The sequence below is a fragment of the Eutrema salsugineum genome, unplaced genomic scaffold (genome assembly GCF_000478725.1).
Source record: "Eutrema salsugineum unplaced genomic scaffold, Eutsalg1_0 scaffold_16, whole genome shotgun sequence".
In the NCBI taxonomy this organism is placed as follows: Eukaryota; Viridiplantae; Streptophyta; class Magnoliopsida; order Brassicales; family Brassicaceae; genus Eutrema; species Eutrema salsugineum.
This window is the reverse complement of record NW_006256858.1, coordinates 2,791,516-2,816,619: the sequence shown is the minus strand read 5'-3', so window position 1 is coordinate 2,816,619 and position 25,104 is coordinate 2,791,516. Positions and strand designations below refer to the sequence as shown.

General features: G+C 35.4%; 4 protein-coding genes across 4 annotated transcripts; 1 reads left to right on the top strand and 3 right to left on the bottom strand.

Moving 5' to 3' along the window:
* The first annotated feature begins 9,321 nt into the window (after positions 1-9,321).
* LOC18021301 (phytosulfokines 3) lies at positions 9,322-10,267 on the top strand. Its single transcript, XM_006404040.2, has 2 exons — positions 9,322-9,488; positions 9,963-10,267. The coding sequence occupies exons 1-2, from the start codon at positions 9,372-9,374 to the stop codon at positions 10,083-10,085; spliced, it is 240 nt and encodes a 79-aa protein (XP_006404103.1). The 5' UTR covers positions 9,322-9,371; the 3' UTR covers positions 10,086-10,267.
* Positions 10,268-11,589: 1,322 nt separating this feature from the next.
* On the bottom strand, positions 11,590-13,382 carry LOC18021300 (protein PHLOEM PROTEIN 2-LIKE A10). Its single transcript, XM_006404039.2, has one exon. The coding sequence runs from the start codon at positions 12,929-12,931 to the stop codon at positions 11,825-11,827; it is 1,107 nt and encodes a 368-aa protein (XP_006404102.1). The 5' UTR covers positions 12,932-13,382; the 3' UTR covers positions 11,590-11,824.
* A 1,880-nt stretch (positions 13,383-15,262) lies between these two features.
* On the bottom strand, positions 15,263-17,452 carry LOC18021299. The gene is made up of 3 exons (XM_006404038.2): positions 16,763-17,452; positions 16,258-16,445; positions 15,263-15,992 (listed from the first exon to the last, which is right to left on the bottom strand). Exons 1-3 carry the CDS (start codon positions 17,358-17,360, stop codon positions 15,468-15,470), a joined length of 1,311 nt encoding a protein of 436 aa, XP_006404101.1. The 5' UTR covers positions 17,361-17,452; the 3' UTR covers positions 15,263-15,467.
* Positions 17,453-19,813: 2,361 nt separating this feature from the next.
* On the bottom strand, positions 19,814-22,333 carry LOC18021298 (U-box domain-containing protein 30). Its single transcript, XM_006404037.2, has one exon. The coding sequence runs from the start codon at positions 21,715-21,717 to the stop codon at positions 20,374-20,376; it is 1,344 nt and encodes a 447-aa protein (XP_006404100.1). The 5' UTR covers positions 21,718-22,333; the 3' UTR covers positions 19,814-20,373.
* Positions 22,334-25,104: the final 2,771 nt, after the last annotated feature.

Below are 25,104 nucleotides of genomic sequence, written 5' to 3'. Positions count from 1 at the left end.
TTCGATGAATCGGTATATCCCTCTTTAGGTGGTGAGACAAACAAGCTGGTCAAAGATCTTTCATGGAATCAAACATCATTAAATTGGCAAGATCCTCGGAACCTAGAATGTGATTCAGAGATCCAAAAGATTATTCATTATCAAAAGCTAGCTAATCAATTGCCAGATTCCTTTGCTGACCCAACCAAAGTAACCAAATCGTACATCCCAGCTTGTAAAGCACCAGTACGAGTAGTTGTCCCAACGGGACAGACCCAAGTTGCTACAGAGTCTGCACCACGTCTCAAACGGGGCAGACCTCTCGGTTCCAAAGATAAGAATCCCCGGAAATCAAAGAAATGTGCAATAACCGAAACCGGGATTCCTGCAATATCGGACATAGCCGCGGCTGAGACTCAATCTAATGAACCCTCAATGGAAGTTCGGGACGCCGAATCTCCAGGTTCAGAAGATAACAATGAGATCTCCATCAATTACAATATGTCCGGAATACAATGGAATCGAAAAGAAGTCGACTTAAATGCACTCTTTGCATACAAAGTAGCACTTGATGTTGCGCTCACGCAAGAGGATCTAGAACCCACGTCAATAACACAGTGTACACATCGAACAGATTGGCTAAAATGGAAAGAAGCCATAAACGTGGAGTTAAAGAGTCTCAAACTCAGAAACGTGTTCGGTCCGATCATCCGGACCCCATCACACATCAAGCCAGTGGGCCACAAATGGGTCTTTGTGCGCAAAAGGAACGAACTCGGTGAAGTCGTTCGATACAAAGCACGGCTTGTAGCACAAGGATTCTCACAGAGACCCGGAATCGATTATGAGGAGACTTATTCTCCAGTGGTGGATGCAACAACATTCCGATTCCTCATAAGTCTGGCCATAAGAGAAAATCTTGATCTGCGGTTAATGGATGTTGTAACCGCATATCTCTATGGGCCCCTGGACAACGAAATATATATGAGACTCCCAGATGGCATTGAACTAAAAGACAAAAATGCATCTCGAGATCAATACTGCATCAGGCTGAACAAATCCTTGTATGGACTGAAACAAAGTGGGCGTATGTGGTACAACCGCCTCAGCGATTACCTCATCAAAGAAGGCTACAAAAATGACCCCATCAGTCCATGCATCTTCATCAAGAAGTACTCAAACAAAGGATTTGTAATCATAGCAGTATACGTGGATGATCTAAACATCCTCGGAACATCTGGTGAGATCTCCCAAACAGTCGACTGCTTAAAAGCAGAATTCGAAATGAAAGACCTAGGCAAAACAAAGTACTGTTTGGGATTACAACTTGAGTACATCAAAGGAGGAATCCTTGTGCATCAATCGGCTTATATCGAAAAGGTACTCAAGCGATTTAATATGGACCAAGCTCACCCATTGACCAGCCCAATGGTAGTTAGAAGCTTAAGTGATGACCCTCTTGGTCCCAAATAGGATGATGAAGAAATCCTTGGTCCTGAAAAGCCATACCTCAGTGATGTAGGAGCGTTAATGTACCTGGCTAGTCACACTAGACCAGACATATGTTTCGCCGTGAACCTCCTCGCTCGATATAGTTCATCTCCAACTTAGAGGCACTGGAACGGTATAAAACATCTCCTAAGATACCTTCGAGGTACTCAAGACTTAGGACTCTTCTATACTAACCAAAATAAAGATGGGTTAGTCGGCTTCGCCGATGCAGGATATCTATCAGATCCGCACACTGCCAAGTCTCAAACTGGCTACGTTTTTACGCATGGAGGAACAGCCATCTCTTGGAGATCAATGAAGCAGACACTCACTGCCACTTCATCAAACCATGCTGAAATCCTAGCCATTCATGAGGCTAGTAGGGAATGCGTCTGGCTGCGCTCCATGACTCAGCACATCCGCAGAGATTGTGGTATGGACGAAGACACACAGCCCACGGTGATGTATGAAGACAACGCGGCATGCATAGCTCAGCTCAAGGAAGGATATATCAAAGGAGATCGGACGAAGCACATTCTACCGAAGTTCTTCTCAACCTCAGACTGGCAGAAGGACGGCACTCTCAGCGTTCAGCAGGTCCGATCCAGTGAGAATTCAGCTGACCTCTTCACCAAATCATTGCCTACTTCAACACACCGGAAGCTCGTCAAACAGATAGGAATGTATAGACTTAGAGATCTGCAGTGATGCTACAATCAGGGGGAGTGATGCGTGTTGTACTCTTTTTCCTTCACCATGGTTTTGTCCCACTGGGTTTTTCCTGGTAAGGTTTTAATGAGGCAACATTCCCCAGCGCATTATCGAGATCCCGATTGAGTAGCTGACCCGGTTCACTCGTCCAAGGGGGAGTGTTATAACACATATCATATATGGACTCTTATACCGGCCCATTAGGCCCATCAGGGCATTGTACTTAACCTAGATTCCCTATGTACTCTATATATACATTCCAGTGATTAATAAAGTTTCTAAGTTTTCACAACAAAAAGGTGTTATTTTCGTAATAGTCCTATTAGCCAGATTTTTTTTTGGGTTTAACACTAGTCAAATTCTTGTAATACTATATATTTTATTGTATATTTTTGTGTTTTATTTTTGTTTGCCGTGTTCTTTGTTGTGACAACATGTGCATGTATAAACCTAGCTCGTTGTTAAAGTTGAATGGAAAGCATATGTTTTCTTTTGTTTGTTAAGATTCCTTTCTTTTCTGGTATATGTAACCGCAAATATAGTTAGTGAAATCTACGTTTTGAGACAGAAGATAAAGTCATGGACCAGAAACGATGAAAAAGTATATCATATAGAAATAAAAAGTATATATGTATACGCTAATATAATCAAAATGGTGGTTTACCTGAGTATATATACATGCATGCATATCATTGTATTTAAAATCAAAATGATGAATTATTTAGGTGACATATAAAATTGTTAGTAAAGTGGCAAAAGAAAAGGACTCTGTATCTAATCTAATCTAATTAGTAAAGTTATCATGAATTTATATCCCAAAAAAGTAATCGTCAACTTTAAATTCAATTAACTATGATTTAATCGATGTTATTATGGCTTGTTTTCAAACAAAGTTAGACAAGTTAACATAATATATTCCAAAAAATCGACGGTCCGAAGTTTTTAATTATGTAAAGATATGTCTTTCAAATCTTTAATTTCGATGGTCTCTATTACTCTATATTTTACGCTTACGTGTGTGTACTTAAGTTTCTTAATGACCGAGGAACTAATTTGATTTATGATTACTATGAGTCTATGATCATCGCTGATTATTAATACCAAAAAAGGACGGGAGAGAGAATATTCTTCATGGTAGTTTTCTTAACAGCAAAGCAGTTTTAAAGAGGCCCTTCTTAAGGAATACAATAAAACTAAAAAGCTCACGGCTTAATTATCAAACTCTTCCAACTTTATAGTACTTGTTTCGAGTTTGTTGGGGATCACCATGTTCATGTGGACGACCACTTTAACCCTTTAAAAAAAATATTAATAATATAATAATATAAAGTTATTTTTAACCAAAAGTTACAACTTTTTTTTCTTTAAAACTGACCAATAGTTACGAACTCAGACAATGAACAAAAGTGGAACAAATGTTAAGCAAAAAGCAATTACTTTTTTGCTAAAACAAAATAGTTGTGTGTAGTCTTATGTGCGTGTGATTGGGCTTTCAGTTAGTGAAGACCCAGAAGTTCAATACTTATTTCTTATCGATCTTTAGATATTTATTGCGTAAGTTAGGGTTCTCGTTTCTCAGCCCATTTAAAGTTAAAATATTATTTTTCTCAAAGTATTTGTGTATCTTAAAAACACAAAAGATTTCTTGGCCAAACAAAGAAAAAATAAAAACTCAAAAGATTTATGATCTACTCGATCATGCATTGTTATTGAAATTTGAGTGTAGAGAAATGATCTTCTTCATGAATAAGCTGAAGTTCTATAAATACTTATGGAGATTATTTTTAGAAGAAAAATATGTGGCAATGATGGCTTGGTTTTCGGTTTCTTCACCAAAAGCAAAAGGAGGAAAATTGACACAATTATATATCCGGAATTGAATTTCTTCAGTACGTCATTAGAATCTGATCAAGGCAAGTGAGTGAGTGCATGCAGCTTTGGTTCTCGCTCCATTGATCTCTTTCTGCTCGAAAAAAGTTATCGGCTAGACTTTTATAAGTCTTCTCAATCATCGACCATTTCTTTTACTAGGAATCGGCCATGGATTCTTTATCACTCGGTTCTCTTTTATTCTTTTAGCTTATGGGCTGTTACTAGAACGTAACTTTTGTAAACTCTTGCCTCCTTTTAGTTTAATATATATAATGCATCAATTTTAAAAAAAAATAAATCATCAAAAAAGTTCTATAGATTCGATATGTTGATCTACAAACCAAATTAGAGGTGTCAGGGCTCTGGCCCACGGGTTCGGCCCAAGTAGAACCGCAGCGTTACGGGTTTGGGCTTCATAAAATTTGTTTAAATAAAAAGCGGGTTTCGTAGTCCAAACCCGCATGGAAGTTGGGTTTTTGCGGGTCGGGTCAGAGTGGATCCACGGATTTGCGGTCCAACCCGCAGGATTTGATGTTTTCTTGTTAAGATAAAAAAGTGAAGTATTTTGTCATCTTTGATTGGTGAAGTTCGAAATAGTAGTTTCATGGAGTGAATCGAAGCCTAATAGAGTCACACAATTCAGCTGTTGGGCTTTGTGATGGCTTCATTTTAATGAGATCAAGGAATCATCAAACTGGTATGTGTTTTATATTCGATTCAAATTCTGTGATTGGATTTTTGAATTTGGGAGAACATCTGGTCGTTGTCTTCTCAACTAAAAACTAATTTTTTTTAGGGTTTTAATTTTAGTTTATTGTCATAAGTTTGTTTTTTTTTGTTGGTTTTGCTCATCGGTTATATCACGGACGTGGTTTTTATTTTGTCTGCAGTGATGCAAAGGTAATTTAGAATCGCTTAAATCTTGAATTGACAATAAATAGTTTTGCTTGAGAATTATATTTGTTTGTACGCTGGACTAATAAATAAGCTTTGTTCATCTTTTTTTCTTTGATTTTATATGTGAATGTCTTGTTGCTTGTATCTTGATGGTTCTCTAGCTTAAATTATCAGTTTTGATGTGTATCATTATTTGTAATTCATTTATTTGCTTTTGAAAACTAAGTCGCTATTTTTACATTAAATTAATTTTTCGAATCTTATAGCATCCTAGGACAAGGAGTTTTGTATAAGAGGTTTATCGAATTCGTTTATTTATTTATCGAATTTATTTAGACAAGAATTTTCTTTAGTTTTGTTTCTTATGCATATTGTGATTCAGTTACGAGCAAACTTTATTCTTCTCTTGCAGATTTTCTGATTCTATAAGTCTAAATGTCATAAAAACTTTAAGATGAAGAAGAAAGTATGAACTCGCGGGCCAGCCCGCAAACCTGTAGAGTATACGCGGATCGGATTTAGACACATCAATTTGGAACCGCAGCTTATAATGGGCCAGCCCGCCAGACCCGAAAAAAATTTAAACCCGCATTAAATCGGGCTACTTGAATGCGGGTTGGCCGGTTGGACATCTCTAAACCAAATATATAAATAACTTTATGTTCGACACGTTCAACTCAGCATCCGAATATAATGTAACCCGGTTCTAAATCTAGTAAGTAGAGGCCTAGTTATTAAAAAAAAAAAAATTTGCATCAAATTCGTATAAAAGCTGTAATTTATTTATGTGCTTTTTTCAATCACAATTGAAATTAGTTATTTGAAATCGCATAATTTGTCGACGAAATAAAATTTCTTTTTCTAATCGTCCGGATAAATACCGTATAAAGACATATATAGCATAGTTTTTGAGTTATTATTTTCTTAATTAATATTTTTCGGAATTAATAGTTCACTCTCTTTTTTATTAGGAAAGATAACTATTAATAAGCCGATCGAAACTATCCAAACACTGAAGTCTGAACTATCATGGTGTCGATAAGTTTTCTCTTTTCATTTTCTTCAGAACGTAGACCATCGTTATCAAATCTTCTATAATTCGACTCCCTCAATGTTGACCAATGTGAACGTCTTACTAATTGTACCAATATATGATCCTCGTGTTCACATGCAAACTGGTGTTTTCAAAAAATGATTGTATACGCTTTCCTATTTAACCCCACGAGTCATGTGATAAACAAATTAAAGTTGTGGTTACAAATTAACATTATTCCCAAAAATGCTTTTGATTTGTCCTTTTGCCAGCATTTCCTGACAAAATGTTCGAGACGATTTCTCGATCCAGACCCAAAAATATTTATTTATAGAACTCTCACTTTTTAGCCGAGAATCCATATATTGATATAAGCTTGCGGCCATAGAGTAGCTATTTTGCGACATTAGAGCTTCGACGATGTAACACCGAACGAATTGTTGAAGGCCAATATTGGAGATAATTTGGAGAACAAAATTTCATCAACTTTTATTTGTTTATTGTTATTTAGTTTTTTCACTATTAAATGGATGATCGCAATTCATTGGCTGTTTACCAAACATGCCAGAAGATGATCTTCACATCCTTGATGGATGTAAATATGGGCCCTTTTTACTTAATATCTCTCACTCTCTATTGATTTTATAATTATCAACCACACGTTGTGAAGAGGGAGTTTCAACACATGCATGGGCTGCAATTATTGTGAAGTCTGTGTGAATCAGGAGTTTCAATACGTATCTTTTGAAGTATAGATCATGGCACAGAATGATTGGTATAGATTCTATAAAATCGGGGCCATTTACCCATAAAAATACAAAATGGATATTAGAATTTCATGGTGCCGTTAATAGTAGTCAGACATGAATATTGCATCAGACTGAAGCCGATTACAACAAAATGAAACGATGAATTTGTATATCTGTTATTAAGTGAGATTAAAACATCGTTTAACTTCAGTTCCCACTTTATATATCATTATTTTCAATGATTATGTAGAGTATCTATGTAAATTCGGATTGAAAGTAATAGAATATGTTACGATGCTAAAAATTGTAGATGGAACAAAGAAGAATATGGCCGAAAATAGACATAAAATGTTTTACTGGTTACTGTTTTAAGCATTGATACATCTATATTGTTGAAGTATAATTTCCGTATGAAAAAATATATTTCAAAAGGCATATATACAACTCAAGAAAGTCGCTGTCAAATTAAAAAGGTCAGGATTTGCTCATAAATTCTCATTGTGACAATCATCTATAAAACTTTATATTAATCAATTTGGATTTGGGATAAGCATTTAATTTTCTTCACTTTTCTTGTGGTTTTAATTGTTCTCACGTATATATATTGACCATTGAATATTAAATCAATTATTACAATTTGGCGTGACCTTAAATAGTCATCTAAATCAATCTAGAAGAGTAAAAAAAAAGATGAAAAAAAAAATCTTTTTTTAAGAACTTTCTATTCTCACTAAATTCAACGTACCATATACAGAATGTATATTCATGGAGTTTGATTCTTAATAAACGTCTATAATTAAATAAGGTTTTCCAAAAACTATAATTAAATAACGTTTTTCAAAAACAAAACAACAAAGATAGCCAGGACTCAGGAGCATCTTCTGATATATAAAAATAGTCACCACATTGGAACTCTGTGTGTGAGTTATAGAAAAAAAAAAATAAGTGGTATTCGACCCATTTCAAAGATGTTAATACTAATAAATATTGAGCATTGTACTATTGAAAATATCAAAAAATATGGTAAGAAGAGAATCTTTAGTATTTGAAAACATGGCAACAAAAAAAAACAGAGCATTACTAATATCCCAAGAAGAATACTCTTTGTTCGTTGTTTACTTGTTTTATAAAAAGAAAGATAATCACGAATATTTTGGAGTTTGGATCTTGACCGAAGAATGTTGGGTTACTTAATCAATCAGCAATTGAAAATGCCTTTCTTCTTTAAACTTTCGGTTTGGGAAGATGAACTTCATCAATAAAATATTCTTCGTTTTATTTTGTCATAACGGTAAAACTCCTTCGAAATAATGGTTTTACAGACTTAAAGAAAAAGGGGCTTTTTAGAAATCATACTTTAATTTCAAAATACGATCAATAAAAAAAAAATCAGTGAATAATCCAATCTCGTAGACAAAAATTCAAATAAATTGGTCTGTAAATTTACTTAGACGACATGACTGGGGTAAAATAAAATGGTTAGAAAAAAAGTTGTCTCGCATACATATGAGATGTGAATGGAATTAATATTCAATATAGGTTTGAAACAGAAAGCAGACTTTGCTAAGCTCTTTTCCTATTCTTTTGACCGAATTTTGAAGATTATATCAGCTAATTTATTCTTCTTTCAGGCAATATTATCATCCATAGATTTTAAACAATTGACCAACATATGATACAAATGCTTATTTTGATATTAGTTCCAATCTACTTTAGGTCATCAAAACAAACAAAAACAGCAATTCAACTATGACGTGAGATGAGGTTATGAGGTTCTAACTTCTACGGCATTCTAGAATATCACCAAAACTACAGTATTAACTGTTTTGATAATTGTTGATTTAGTAAAACAACTATTTCTTGGTCAATTATTATTATTACATCACTTAATTTTCCACAAGTCTTCTTTACATTCAGCTGCACGTGAGAATCATTATTCATTAGGTGAATCTTTTCCATTCATATATATATCCACCACCAACAAATTCAACCTTCAAATAATTTGTTTCTTCTTTTCTAATACACACAATTATCTTATATATAAGTATATATTTTGACTCTGATCAATCAAGTTTCAGAGTATATATTATACATCTTAGGTCGGCTGTGCGCCCAACAACGAATAAAACTATGTTCGCGTTAAAACATTCATATAATCATATAGTTAATAACCCCACTCATGTTTTACTGAAACACTTTCCGATATAATTTAAATAAAAATGTCTTTGAGCTAATCCACCGATCACCTTTTTTTGCCTGTCACATGATATTCGCTTTTTTGAGCCATCATTCACACACACAAAATAGTATCAAATAATTTAGTAGGACCAAGAAATAATCTCACAAGCCATGAATAAAAGACTAAAAGCGCATCTTCTTACTTAATTAAAACTAACAAAATCTAAATTTAAATTCGATTAATATGAGCGATATATACGAATTGTAAATATACCCTTTACGCCGTTCAAAAGAAATAAAAATATATATACCCTTTACAGGTTCCTATGGTTCACATTTGGCAGCATCTCGCTGTTTGTCAACTCGTGTTTCTCTATAAATTCACCTAACTGACTTCATCTTCTATTCATCCTCACATCTAACAATAATTCTCTCTCTCTCTCTCTTCTTAACACATCAATATGACTAAAATCACAACCATTATAATCATGGCTCTTCTTCTCTGTTCAACGCTAACCTACGCAGCCCGGCTGACGCCGACGATGACCACCGCTTCTTCCAGAGAAGACACCGTCAAGGTTTGTTAACTTCTTTATTTTTTCTTCATTCAGGATATTGCAACTCAAAACATATTTGCAATATGGAATCTCTGTATAGATGATTTACACTTTAAAACTAGTGTCAGATCAAGGGAGACATGGGTGAAATGATCCGGAATATTTTTTACTACAAAAAGTAGTTTTTTTTTTTTTAATATCACTTACAAAAAAAAAAATTAAACTCATCATATTTCCACGCATTAGCAAATGGCAAGGAAAGAGTACATATGAATATATGATCGATTCTAGATTAAATTTTCATATATATATGAAAGTGCATACACCTAGATTAGTCAATATGAGCTTTCATCTAAGAATCTAAAGTAACAATAAAACCCCAAAAAAGTTTGCATGCATGGTCCTTTAATATATGAATTCGTGTAGTTGATTCTTTTGTAATATACCAAAAGTAATTTACAAGGACGTGCATATTTTGTTATTATATATCTGTAGGAAATTGAAGGAGATAAGGTTGAAGAAGAAAGCTGCAAAGGACTTGGAGAAGAAGAATGTTTAACTAGACGGACCCTTGTTGCTCACACCGATTACATTTACACTCAAAATCACAAGAACTAAATTGATATATTAGGCCAATTAATTAGCAATTACATTATCAAACCTATCACTGTACTTTCTGTTTTATGTTCTTTTTTTCTTTCTTTTTTTCAATTTTGTTATTGCTACTTTTGCTGTTACTTTGAGAGTTGTTATTATTCACACTCGTTCTATAATTATGGATTATCAAATTGGTTTCGCTATTTTAATTTTTTTGGTTAATTCGCTATTTTATTTTCTAAGGTTTATATTAAAAGTCACAACAAAGATCTTAATTCCGTTTCAGAAAAGGTTTTAAAAAAATTATAAAAAAAAATTTTTAATTCCGTTTCGACTTTCGAGTTTGGTTGTAACCACCAGCTGTATTTTGTTTTGTCTTAAAATTGGACGAGTTGACTTGGAAATAAAAGTAGCTGACTTTTCTTGTGAAGACCTACTTTTCTAACACCTCGGCACCTCCCTATCAGACAGAAGCTTCTTACTGGGCCAATAGAGTAATGATACGTTCAATGTGGGCTAAGGCCCTCATACAAAAACACACACGTAAAAATCAAGTTTTTTTTTTCTTTTTTTGGTCGACAACAAAAAAAATCCGAAGTTCATTACTGATAAAAAAGAAAGGACAAAAACTGTATTTCGAATTCTTAGTTACACAGAAAACTCGAATTCTTAAGGACTTTACAGGATCAGTGTGGACGTCAGCCTAAGATTCTCCCGGTTCTCAAAGAAAGAAAAGAAATTATAGTTTCTGATTAAGGGATTTGAGTGGTAATAGTGGAAATTGAATGTCATCAGAGATGTTATTATTGATGGTTGAAAATTGTGTTCAATTCTTTCAAAAAAAATGTTTAGTTTTATGAAAATGAATGGACTGGTCTATATTATATAATATATATTTTTAATCATTTTCTATGTGAGAAATGTTTTGAAGGAACATGCTTTTTGTTTTTCTTTCTGATGATTGAAGCCGTTATATTATTTAATTAAAATAAGGTCTAAGTTCGTAGGGAATTTTTTTAAGTATTTTGTTTGCATGAATTTTTAGAGACTTTTGTTCCATCTTAAACAAATGGATCTTTTTAGAATCATGGACTGATGATATAATTATCATCTGTTATGGAGAAAATCTGAATGACATGATGTAATGAGATTATGGAGAAAGAGGAAGATATTGCTTCAACAGAGAACTTAAAAAAAAGGTCAAATTAAAAAGTTTGGGCTAGTTCGTAATTTTTTTTTGGCTATAACCTGCCATCAATATTGTTCATGGCGCTGCAATTCTTGCAACCAGTCATTACCATATTTGGAAAGAGTCATTTGATGTAGCAATATCTGATGAAGATGTGAGAGTTATCAACTATGTTTTCTAGATAACACGAAACATTCTTTGTTCCTAATTTGACTTTTTCTCATAATAATAACATACTGTATATGGGCCTTGTCACATCATCCACGTCACGATACTCATTCAGCAACTATATCCATATTACCATATTATCGACAAGAGTCTACCAAATAATGTCCCACGCTTATCATTATCCAAATATCCAACTCCAAAACATTCAAACCCATACCCATTGCTTTCTTTCAAAACAGTCAAAACAATCATCTTTCTCAGTATCTTCTCAAATTTTGAAAAAAAAACAAAACAATTTTACATCGAATTTGATTGAATCCAAGAATTATCAAACAAAGCACAAAAGTGTATAATAGAAAAAAAAAAAAAAAAAAAAAAAACTGTTTCTTGTATTTTAGCCTGATCAGTGTCTTGGAGTCAGCATCCATGGAGCTTCAACAATCTGTAAACACAGAGAAAGACATAAACTATGAAGAAGAGAAGATTTAACTCTCACGAATCTCCTCGTCTCATTTCCTCTCTCTCTAACTTTCTCCACATAACTCTCCACTTTTCCATTTGCTCTCTCGATCAACACTTCTAACAACGATCTAACCGTCTCAAACGTTACTCTCCCGGTTAAATCCACCACGTATTTCCGGTTACTCGGTACGGACAACGACGACGAAACCCGATCGATCCAAGTCGGTTTTGATCCAACGGTCAGCGTTTGTGACGATGATCGGTCTAGTCCCGGTTCCGTGGTTTGTCTTCTCGACGCTCTCACAAACGTTTCAACCGCACCGTTACATACCATTACAAGCGTTTGCTTAACCTTGTGCTCGTGTTTAGGATTGGTTAAACCGGCGAATAAATCGTCGAAAACATTGACGTCGCTGGTCTTGTCTAAATAAACCGAAACCGCCGTGGTCACGAAACGCTGAACGCAATCGCCGATTAAGCTTCTACCGTCGTCGGAGCAAATCGCGTCGAGCAATTTCGAATTTGAAAAGATCGGCGATTCGCCGGAGGAGGAATACAGCGCGACGACCAAGTTCTTAGCGAAGCTACCGACGATCGCGGAAGCAAAACCCGACCCGGATTTCGTGAAGAGCTTATCCATGACCCGATCCGTAAAACCCGACCCTGATTCGTCGTTACCGGAATCCAATCGGTACCCACGGAGTAACCCGACGGTCATAGCCTGAGTGAATCTGATTAAAGACGAATTGAGCTCATCTGATTTGGCGATTTTGGAAACCTGCTTCAAGCTGTTTGGGATTTGATCGGAATCGGATCTGAGAAACTCCGTTAGATCCTTAGCGATTACGCTAGCCGCCTCGGCGGAATCGGAGGCTGCTTCGACGAGGTTGAGGAGGAGGGTAAAAAGCTTAGAGATTCGCTTCCTTTTCTGGGAAATTGAAGGAGAATGATAAACCCTAAAGGCACCATAACCACTCGCTGCTAGTAGAATCCACTTCTTGTTCCTCAGAGCAAGATCAAAACCCCTTTTGCCCAGAGCTAAATCCATATAACTACAGAATCAGGAAGAAAGAAAATGAACACAATTTGAGAGAAATCTTAAGTACCCGGAATCTCAGACATCTTAAACCCTTTTTTTTCTCTCTCACTTTCACGGAAAATCAACGAAAGCAACCACCTTTATTGAAAACAGAGCAAAAGCAGTATAACAAACCAAGAAGCAAAGTAGGGAATGATAGAGAGAATAAAAAAGAAAAAATTCTGATAAAAAAATGGAATTGGATAAGAATTCAAATCATGACGTCAAAGCGAATAACAGAATTGTAACGAGAGAGAGAGAAGAGGAGGGTTTATGAATAATTGTGGTCCTCGCATCTGAAATCAAGTAGATATGAAGAAGACAAGGGCATATGTGCGTGTGTAGACATGCGTGTAAGACAAGAAGAAAACCATTGGTTCTATTGGAAGCTTCGAGCATGGATGGGTTGTTGTTGGATTTTAAGTCAGTTATGGAGTCTATAAAGTTCCACAGCTTCCTCAAATCCTAATCCACAAGAAAAATAATGGTTTTTTTTCATATATTATAAATGAGTTCTCATTTATAACTCTCATCAATAAAGTGCATGGTCATGATTCATGACATCGATCGTGGATGATGCGTGCAACATTTAATATTGATAAACACCCAACGATTTTTTGACGACCCAAAATGAAAAAACCAGCAGCTTTGTAACTAACTCTTAGTAGTATAATTTAGAAATACATAACTAAAATTTTTATTATTTCTCATATTTATCAAAAAGAACAAGTGAAATTATGTGATTCCGTCGTTAAAACTACATTAAGATGATAACTTGTATAACATACTAAAATAGTCAAATGATAAAACCCTGAACAACACTATAACTGAATAGAAGTTTTGTAAGATAATCATAAGCTTTTATTAAAAAAAAATAAACACTAGATGAATGAAATCACCAACCCGTTTTATTTCTATTAGATGTCATTATTAAACGAATCCAGACGATCTAGATTAAAAACATAAAAATCTAATGAATTTTGGGATTAAAAAGCTTACATATATAAAAAAAGAATGTAAAAAAGCCACATTCATTTAAGCCCTACCAGCAGCACAGGGCGACAGAAGCGGTGGATTAAAGGCTTAAAGCTCAAGTTTATTAGGACTTCCAAATTTATACTATAGTTTCAAGTCTAATATAATATTTTAATCAATCTGTTTTTTAGATTACTTTGTTTGCGTTTTTAAATTGTAAGAATATAAAGTTTACAATTAACTTTGAAGATTAGTATGGTGTTTTGTTCATATCTATCGTGGCTACCCAAACAAAGCAAAAAAAAAAATCTATTTAATTTTTCATATATATATTTTGGTTTTTTGGGTCACAAAGGACCAGTTCATAAACCTTACTAAAAAGAAGGGAGTCCAACTCATACAATAATAAGATGGTGATGGTTCTTTGTAGATTTATGTTTGTCACTATATCAGAGCACCTCTCCACATGTTTGGAAACTTCTCCAAACGACTTTCCCGATCTAAAGAATGATTTGATCTATATAGTTCTGCCTTAGTTTTTCTTATATTGATTCTAAATAATAAAGAAAAGGGCAACGATTGTACATTCGTCTAAGGACCTTTGGAAATGCTCCGGCCTTGCATTCATCAACTTAATAAAAATAATATTTTCTTATTTTATAATGCATAAACTATTTATACAAGTTGAAGCCAATGGATAATAGCGGTGCACTTTTCTTACCAATGTCATCACATATAACTTATAAAATGAGAGAGAGAAGAAGAACTTAGGTTGGAATTACATGAAATCGCAGCCGGACACGTGGACGGTGAGGTGATAAACGTTTTTGGATGAGGCGAGCCGTCGCGTCTCTTTGAAGCCACAGTCTCATTTCACCGCTATTACGGAAGTTAATTCCACGTGGCAAGGTGTATTAACACGTGGCATGTTCTCATTCTACAATCTGATGACATTACACGTTTGTCTTCCTTCGACCATATCAAAAGTCCCAATATATTCGGAGGATCGATCAGTTTCACAAAAGCAAAGGGCATATCAAGTCAGAGTTCCAATATTCGCTTCTTTCGTAGTAAACACGTTTCATGTTATTTATGCATTGAATTGCATCATAGTTCTGTATATAAAATGTTCAAGTAAATTTAATTTAGAACCAATATATCAAGTTTAGAAGTAGAGGGAAAAAAAATTATACATAGTATCGATCACCAATCAAGCTAAAGGTTTATGATCAATGGTTTCAATGTATTTCTAACATTTCTGCGCAACCATAACCCCTCATCACAATTATCACATGGTGCTGTTTTATTTACAAGCCAGGCATTTTATCATAAGTAAATGTTACAAAAGAAAACTATTCACAAACATAATTGTAATAAACGGATAGGGTCATTAAAATAATATCAATATTCGTGATCAACATACAAGCCCATCGTTTGGTTCTTTTCTCGCTTACCTGACCGGACATTCTTCTTCCGCAGCAACAGCTTTTCGAGTAAGGATTCAAGTCTTTGGTCTGAGGATTCAGGAATGTCATTTTTTGTAACTCACAGGCACATCGTCGTCATCTTCTTCAAGATCACTGAAGGATACATCTTCATCCTCATCCACAACATGTTTGGTAGCTCCGGTGGAGTTAACGGTTCCTGCATTATCTTCATCTTTCAACCAATCATCAGCATCATCATCGACTTGCACATCGATAACTCTAGGTGAAGAACCAGTGACTGGGCTCTGCACCGGCTTGTCATGGTGAGCTGGTGCTGGTCTTTCTTCGATGACAGGCTTGTCCACAACTTGTATTTCTTTACTCTCGATTGTGTGCTTCTCTGTCTCAAACTCGGATGTCTCACTCGAATGTATCGCTTCGACAGAGATGGTCTTGACTAGTTCAGGTTCAGGTTCTGGTTTTCGTTCGGGTGGAGAATTAGTAGGGAGAGAGAGAGGCTCCACACTGGCACTAGCAGCTCCTGTATCACTACTCTCTGGCACCATTACTGTAGCTTTGTTTCTCTTGTGCAGCAGCTCGTGGGATAACAGTGCTCTTGATTCAAGCACCTTGACGAGAGAAAGGCAAAACACATTGATTCACATCAGAAAAGTTATACTCTTTTTCCATATTTAGTTTAATCATTAATGCATTCCATATACTTTGCTAATCAACCATTAGAACCTAATTCAAATGCTACTATCTAATGTTCATTTACTAGCAGAGAGGATCATCCGGTGTAACACAAACCATTACATCAGATAAGCTTGAAAAAATGAGAGCAGAGGAAAGCAACCGAGAACAATCAGCAATAGAATTGAGAATGAAGCTTACCTGAGGAGTTGAGAGAAGCAAGGCATCATGTTTGCTGAATTTAGGATGCATAAGCACAAAATAAATCCTCCAGAAGCAATTCTCGCTCATGTACGATGGGCAAAGTTCAATCCTCAAAGCAGACAAACTCGATGCAAGCCTATCCACGGCCAGTGCGTGCTCATACTGAGCATCAGTCATTTCAAAGTCTGCAAATGAATGAGAATTTGGAAAGACACTTAACAACAACAAAAACACCGGAAACAAACGAAGACAAACACTTCCGTTTTCAAAATCACAATCAAGATATATGAGAATCCCAACTACTCTTAAACTCTAAAGTGATCAGAGTAAAACTAGCAAAAACAGAAAGTCGATGTCAGTCAATTCAGTATATAATCCATAGCTTCCTTACTCAATATACTCGATCACTCACTTTTGAATTAGATTCCAATCAAATGTGTACTTGGGGGATCATCTGATTACAAATTTACGATGTGAAGCGACTAGAAATTAGAAAACGTACCATCAAAGTCATTGTCCTCTTCAGGGAAGGGAAAATCGAGCCATGTTTCTGGATGCAGAGCAAGATCCCTCGCGAACCCAACCACTTCCTCGGTCACACCAATCGCATCTCCAACATCGAGCTCTTTCGAATTCGCCCCTTCCGAGCCCAATTGCAAGAAATTCGAAGCGATCTTCGTAAACTCCGATACCGGTAAGTTCCCGGAGAGCTTCGAGATCCCCGTCCTGAACCTACCTCCGATCTCCACGAAATCATTCCTAATCCCAGCAATCAGATCCTCGTCACCTTCGCCGAGATCCGAAGACTTCCGAGTCTCCTCCACACCATCGTCCGTCTGATTTTTCTCCGGCGAATCGGAAGAAGCAGGCGGTGGCGCCAGGAAAGAAGCAACACCCCATAGCTGACTTCTAAAGGTCTTGGTGAGTTCAGAGATATCTTCCTTCACGCCTCGTGGAGACTGTGATTGCAACGCCGACGGCGAAGAAACTATATCGGAACCGGAATCTTCAATAGAGTTGGCTTTAATAGTTTCCTTTTCATCATCTTCATCCTCATCGATCTTCAGAGAATTTGCAATGGATCTGGCTAACCATGCCATTTTTTCTTTCTTTCTACAGATCTCTCACGAGTCTCTCAGGTTTAATCTCAATACCTTAAACAGATCTCTTCTTTCTCGATTTCTAGTTCCGTTTCGCCATTGTTGAGGAAGAAAAGTGATCCGAGACTACGCTAAATCTAAGTCAACTAAATGGGCTTCGAAGAGAATGCCCATAAAGTTCAAATTTAGGCCCATCTCTTTTTTTTTTTCAACTGTTTGAGTTTTTTAGACAAAACTGAAATGCTCTCTCGGCTAATCTCTTTTAGACCAGGATTATTGCAGTCTCTTACATGGATTTCTAAGGCCTTTTGGCAATTAAAAAAAATAGAGAAAACCTATAAAAAACAAAGAACGTTTCTTATTCTGCATTTTAAAATAATGATAAGAAACCAAAAAGAGTATTTAGCTATAATCATGCTCTTATTAATGTATGTTTCCCCTTTTTTCCCTATACTTTTCTTGTTTTTCTCTTTGTTTATGACATTTCTAGCTCTTTTAAGAGGCATTTCGTTTTTCCTCTTTTTATTTCCATTTTTGAAATGGAATGTCCTCCATATCATTATTCTCTTTAAAGGCAATCCACCGCAGCTGTCAAAAAAAAAAACACTACCGAAGAATAGAAATTACTTAAAACAATGAATTTAACAGAAAATAAAATTAGATGTTAGTTTTCTAAAAGTATTCACAACCAAAAGAAAACTAACATAATTAACCACAATGTTTTTTTTACAACAATAATTTGTGAATTTGAGTATTACTAGTATAAATGCTTTGTTTTTGTGCTTCAGTTTAAGTGTTTGTATTGATCCCACGTACACATTTGGTTAATTCTGTAGTGTAAAAAAAAGGAGAGGCTGCTACAAGAGTGACCGAAGAAGAGCAACCCACCGTTTCAGTGAAAGCTAGAGAAGCGTCTACACAAGGTCATGCACTACATCAGGAGTTCAAGACCCTCACTACTCTGTTTTCTTTTTCTTTTTCTTACTTTGTTTCCGTTTTCCTCTGCTTTTTATTTTCTTTTTTCTGTATTGGTTTTTGACTTTTTAGCTAATGAAATATATGACATAAATTTTCAGTTGTCTTCTATTGGTTAGAAATTTTCAGCCCCTGCAGTAAACGAGAAGAATTGAGAATGTTCATCAGACAAATACAAGATATTATGATAAGCAGAATATCATGCAAACGTTGTCCAAGTTATTATATGTACGCACTATATCAGAGAAAAATGCAAAAAATAAAAAATCAGAAACAAAGTCTATATTGGAATTATTCAAATTACTCACATGTTTTAATCCTTCATGCAAGTGGTTCACCTCATTGATATATGACATTTTAGAGAATATACAGATTCCGTCTCTGAGCTTTCTCCGCCACTTTCTTGACAATGCAACCTAATAGCAAAGAAACCAGTTTCAACACAACTGAATATACTAAACAAGGTGAAAGAAACCCACTCAGGTATTCACATTTTCAGTAGTCAATATAACATGAACAAGCACATCAACCAAGATTTCATCTATTTCCCTGAAGGAAAACCTTCAAATAAAATAAGACATATATTACACTGAGATGTGAAATTTTCACGGATACCTGCTCCTAAGATTGACACCAAAGAGAGCATTCACAGCATCAAAATCTTCGCTTGAAGTTGGTGCTTTCAAGGACTGAGAAAAGAGTGAATAACAGTTGTGTCAAACATTCTTCAGCATCCTGTCAGACATTTTAATAGCAAGGGTTTACAAACTGAAAGGTTACAGGCTTATAATGCAACAGAGTTTGCAGTAAGAAACAAACCTGCTGCATGTGCATTCCATTCTGCAACTGACTAAAACTGAGGATATTTTTTCCGTAATAACTGCATCAAGACCAAATTTGATATGAGCCAAGAACTAGAAACTTTTGAATCTTATAATGAAATATGGACACTGATAAGGATGACTAGCAAAAGGAATTTGAGATGAAGCTTCCATACAAGATCACAGAACACTAAATGGGCTTCGTAGCAAAGGCCCATATAGTTCGAATTCAGGCTCATTTTTTATATTGTTTTCAACTGTTCAATGTCCAGACAAAAAAAGCTCTCACATCACACTGAGGATATACACACACCCACTCAAAACAGAGAATTGCTCAGTCTCGTTTCCAAAACAGACAAGCAATACATAAGCCTGTGTTGTTTATGGGGCAATGAATAGGTGAGTAAATAGTTGAATGATTCACTTGTCACTTGTCACATCTCACAAATCTTTTCAATTGTTCATTAGAACAGTGAATAGCTCAGACCAATTGTTTGGTCTCCACCACAATTTATGCACTACTTATCAGACAAGAATCAGATTCACAATCGTACTGTACTTTGAAATGTCACTCCATGGAAACAACAGTGATTTGATTTTACAAGAATCACCACTTTTTTGGTACTTTCTCACATTTAAGACAATAAGTGAGGCTCGGAACAAAGATGAACTAATAATGAGTAATAAAGACATTTGGTCTAATTTCGTAATCTAAGAGAAAAGGCAATATAGGAAAACACTGAGTGAAGGAAAAAGATTCGAAAGCTTAAAAGAGGCTACAAGTTTCAGGTCAAAAGATTTTTCCTTTTTGTTTTCCTTTTGTGGGTGGTCAAAAATCAAAACAAACAGCAAGAGACTAAATATGATTCCTTTCTCTTCTTCAAATGCTTCTTTTTTCTTTCTTCTGAAATTGATTGAACCAAAGGCGGTAACTTTACACATTTTTTGCTAATGCAAACCGAACCAACATGAAAACCGTTACATACCCATCCTCACACCCACGCAGCTTCGTCTTCCCCGAGTTCCCATCTGCGGATTGCTTGCTTTTCTCCTTTGAATTGTAACCGCCAAAACCAATAGCTGGATCTTCAAACTCTTCATCTATATATACACATCAGGGCAGAGGCAGATTCGCAACCCGCATTTACCATTTCATGGATATCCACTGAAATATGTGTGTCTTGTGATCGATCGGTGCCAAAGATTTAACCTTTTCGTTATTGGATTGTCCTTGTGAGTTTGCATTTGGAGATAAACATGGTATCTGAATAATGTAGACTACAGAGCTTGAGTAGCTCCGCTGATCGCTGCTTCAACGCCGGATCACACCCGCTCTGGATAACGAGCAAGAGCTTTGCAGCCAAACCGACCTCAACAGCAAGAGGTGAACATTCCTCTGGAGCTAATTTGCAGACAGACCAAAGAATCGACAATGCATAGTTTGTGCAATTCTCAGACACTCTCATCAGTACCTTGACAGTATAAGGTATGGTGTTTGCAGAGTCTTTGACAGCAACTCTTCCTTCCATGTCGGAACACAAAGCATCAAGAACAAACAGAGCTAACTCCAAACACTCCGGGTCTAATGAAGGTAAGATATCGACTAATTGAGGCACTGCTCCAATGCTAACCATCAAGTTTCGAACTTGTTTATGAACCGAGATTGGTTTGAGCAAACCAAGTGCAGGGGAAACTCCATTTCTGTGTCTCTTATCTTTAACCAGTCTCATTAACCCAACAAGCAAACTATGACTCGAAACCAGCTCTGCTCTAAACCCTTTCTCTTCCACCAATCCTCTTATCAATCTCGCGCAGTTGATTTTCGTTTCGTTGGATCCATCATTCAACATATCAACAATCAAAGAAACCTTAGCAGGTTGCATCAACCCGGATTTGGAATCCGAATCAAGATCAAGACTCACGAGAATCGCAACAACCTCAGATCCAACGGCGTGAGAAGTGAAAGGACCCAAAAGAGAAGAGATCACAGAGACACCTCCTTCTTCAACAACAGTCTTCCTCGCCATCAGATGAGCCACAACGATCTGCTTAAGCTCGCTCAACGCATGAACCCTAGCTTGACCTTTAGCTTTCTTCAACGTCCCCAGAATCTCAATAGCTCGTCCTTGCACATCCTCGGAGCGTTTCTTCATCAACACATACTTCTGAGAGAACCAAGTGTAGATCAAGTGGTGAAGGGTTTTGTTAGGAGTTACCGTATCATCCCAAAGCTCCTGCATTGTCGTGGGACAAGTCAAGTGGCCTAGGTTAAACCATTTGTGAATGTTTGACCTTTCGTAGGTTTGACCAGTGCACAAGGTCACAGGATCTTGCATCGGCTCAAGAGAGATAGGGCAGATGAAAACAGAGGGAATATCTTGTAAATCTAGCTCCTTTATCATCTTCTTCAGATCCAATTTCTCATCAACAACTCCACCGCCATTAACGCCGCCGCCGAGAACTCCGTCTTTCACCGCCGTATCCAGATCTAAGACTTGCCCATCACCACCACCTTCAAATCCAATTAGCCCATCTCTCTTCAACGGCTGATACATCGGCATTTTTCCCCAAAAATTAGAAATCTATCAATTAAAGGGAAAAATCAAAACCCAATTTTTATAGGAGCTCTCTCTCTCTCTCTCTAACTAGCTCAGAGCATTTGGGAAAATCTCTTTATGAAACATTGATAGTAAACAAAAGGAGAGCTAAAAAAGAGTGAAGAAAAGAAACGCATGTCTTTATCTCAGAAAGAGCGTTAAACAAAACACAATCTTCTTCTTCCTCTTTGCCTTTTTTTTTTGGTTGCCCTTTGCTTTTTTTTTTGTTTCCTCTTTTCAACGGTCAAAAAGAAGATCTCATTCAACTCTAATTTAATAATTCAACATCATAAACACATGATTGAAGCCCAACCGCACCCAAAAATGTGAATTTATAACCACAAATTTCGAGAAACAGAGGAAAAATGAGAAATCATGAAGAATGAGAAGAAGAAGAAATAAGAGAGAGAGAGACCCAGTACAAACAAACTAAATCAGGTTTGCACTTTGCACTCAGAAAATCTCAGAAGATAAAAAAGGAAGAGAATTTGAGAGAACCCAGATGACGAATTCGTGAGGAATGACGAAGAAGCCCGTACCCTCTTGTTTTGTTTTCTTCTCTCTTACCCTCTTCTGGGGTAGTGAGTGATTGTTTTGTTTTTGTTTCCTTGAAAAAAAGTTATTATTAAAAAAAAATAAAAAAATAAAAGGAGAAGTTAAAGATTTCTTGAAAGATTCGGGGTTGAAAATTGAAAAAAAATAAAAAAAATAAAGATAAGGTGACCGGGGAATTACTGGCTATAGCGGGTCATTTAGTCCTCTCGACTCGCGCACCACACGTGCAAGCTCCACCACATGCCCCCACCTCCCGGTTTCATTATAATACAACTTTTTAGTTTTTTATTTTATTTACTAAATTGAAAAACTCAGTTGGTAATTTCAGATTCCCAATTTTGTCCCTAGCCTTAACCTTTTAGATTACCAAGTTCCCTAGTCCTGACTACTAGTTATCATATAAATAAAGCAGCTATAAAACGTAAAATTAAAGGCACCCAATAAAACTCTTGTAACAACCAGTCCCAAGAAAGAAAAAAGTTAATTCGTCAAATGAAAATTTCAAGTTGTAGAGGGGTTTCAATTTTGATCAATAGAGTGTGGAATAATTACTTTAGTTCATTGTTTTTATCTTTTGCGATAAATATAAAGAATTTATAGCGGGTATATCCTTAATTAGTCAAAAGAATTATAGAACGACAGTGAAATTCTTAACCCTCTTTTTTAGCTCTTTTTGTTTTTCTTAATATCCACGCTAGTTATAAGTATTAATACTTTCCTAGGTCCAAACAAAAAAAAAAGGTTATACAGAAAAGAGGGTAAATTCGTAAATAAGGAAGTAAAGAAAATCCCGCACGTAGTCAAAAAAAGCTGATGAGTTTCACTAAACTCCAAACACCCACGGGGAAGAGTAACCCGTACAGGTCGGGCACGTGCGACGATAATTTCTAGGTTTAATTTCCTAATTAATCATTTTATTTCACTTTTACCATTGTAATTAACACCATCAACTCTCAGCTTTGATTAGCCAATACCCTTTTTATCTTCTTTTTTTTTTTAACATCAATCCCTTCTTCATCTATTTTTATAAATAAAAGATTCATATCCCTGTGAGATAAAAATCCCTGTGAGTGCTATTAAAATCTACAAATTTCAAAATAACTCGAACAGTTTCGTTTCATAGTTCTTAAGTTAACATAATAGTCTCTCTTAAAAAAGTTCAAGATTAATTTACACAGTTTCAACATCTTGGAGGATCATTATTAAAATACAAAAAAAAAAAGAGCTGGACACAAATATATTAAAAAGAGGAAATTAAAAAGAAAAAGAAAAAAAAGAGAGAGAGAGAGAGTAAGTAGGGACCACAAGCAAAAGAGCCAGCTAGACATTTGACCGTGACAGTGTCTTGCTTTGACTGTAAGCCTCGATCCATCCTCAGTCTAATCTTTGTTGCCTTTGACTGTTCCTTTCAACCATTCGTTTCTCAACACGTGTCCAGATTGCCTCTTCCCCACCCAACCTTGATTAAATTTATTAATTGTTTTTCAAAAATGTTAATTTTCTTAAAAACAATCTAACCAAATCAAGATAATTTAATAATAAGTGAAATTGATGGGAGTGGGGAGACGCAGAGAGAGATCTGAGACCATGTGTTGTTTTTGTTGCAGTTGAGTACTGACCCATAACTGCAAAGTTTGCTGTCCAAAAATTGTTTTCATAATTATTTAATACGATTATATTAATTACTGGACCCATTTTTGAAATGAAATTGCAGATTCAAATGAAATGATTTTTTTTTTATTAGAGTTGTTAATGCTCAAAATGTTTTTTTTTTTCTATGTTGAAGTTTTGCTAGTCAAACTAACTTACAAAAGTGGACCGGCAAGTGTTTAAATGTGATATGACGTGTTTTGTAATCAAGTTTTCGAGCCTTGGGGATATGGAGATTGATAGGTATATTATTAAAAATAATACTATAATAAAAACTTGATTATCTCTTGCTAGTATTAATACGGACCGAGTGCTAATGACTGGTGAATGGTGGTGACTATTGACAAAGGGGCCTACGAATAAAAGCTTAGCAATTTCGTGAAAGCGAAATAACAAAAATGTGACTTACAATTTCGTAAAAAATAAATAATGCTCACTAAAGAAAAATATATTAAAGGCAGAGTTTTCCTTATTTAGAGTTAACAATTTATAAAAGGTGACTACTAAATAAATGTCACCAAATAAATGTATAATTAACCAACAGAAAATCATCGAAACTAAAAATCTCGCGGTATATATATAAAATGAAAAGTAAACATTAAACTTAAAAAGGAAACGAATTAACGGATGCTTAACCATGCATGGGTCTGATATTCGTGAATAACATAAAATACTACCTCTTCTTTGTCAAGATGTAATAACAACTTAGTCATCCATAATACATACCTTTGAATTACACGTCTGTTTTAATCGTTATTTTCTAATGAATAATTTGACTAAAATGTGAATTAGACATATATAATTTGACACGTGTATATGAATCAGATGGTTTGATATAACCATATACTTAGATATGTAATTCATTTATAAACATATATATTGTTAGTCGGAACGCGAATATGAATCAGATGATATTTGATCTGAGATTAAAATTTAGTCAGTTGACACAAAATTAAACTGGAAACGAAGAGAATACATTTTTAGTTTGAATCTTCATGATTTATTTTGTGGTATAAAGCAACATCTTCAAAATGTGAATTAAACATATATATAATTTGACTAAAACGTGTATATGAATCAGATGGTTTGATATAACCATATACTTACATATGTAATTCATTTATAAACATATATAATGTTAGTCAG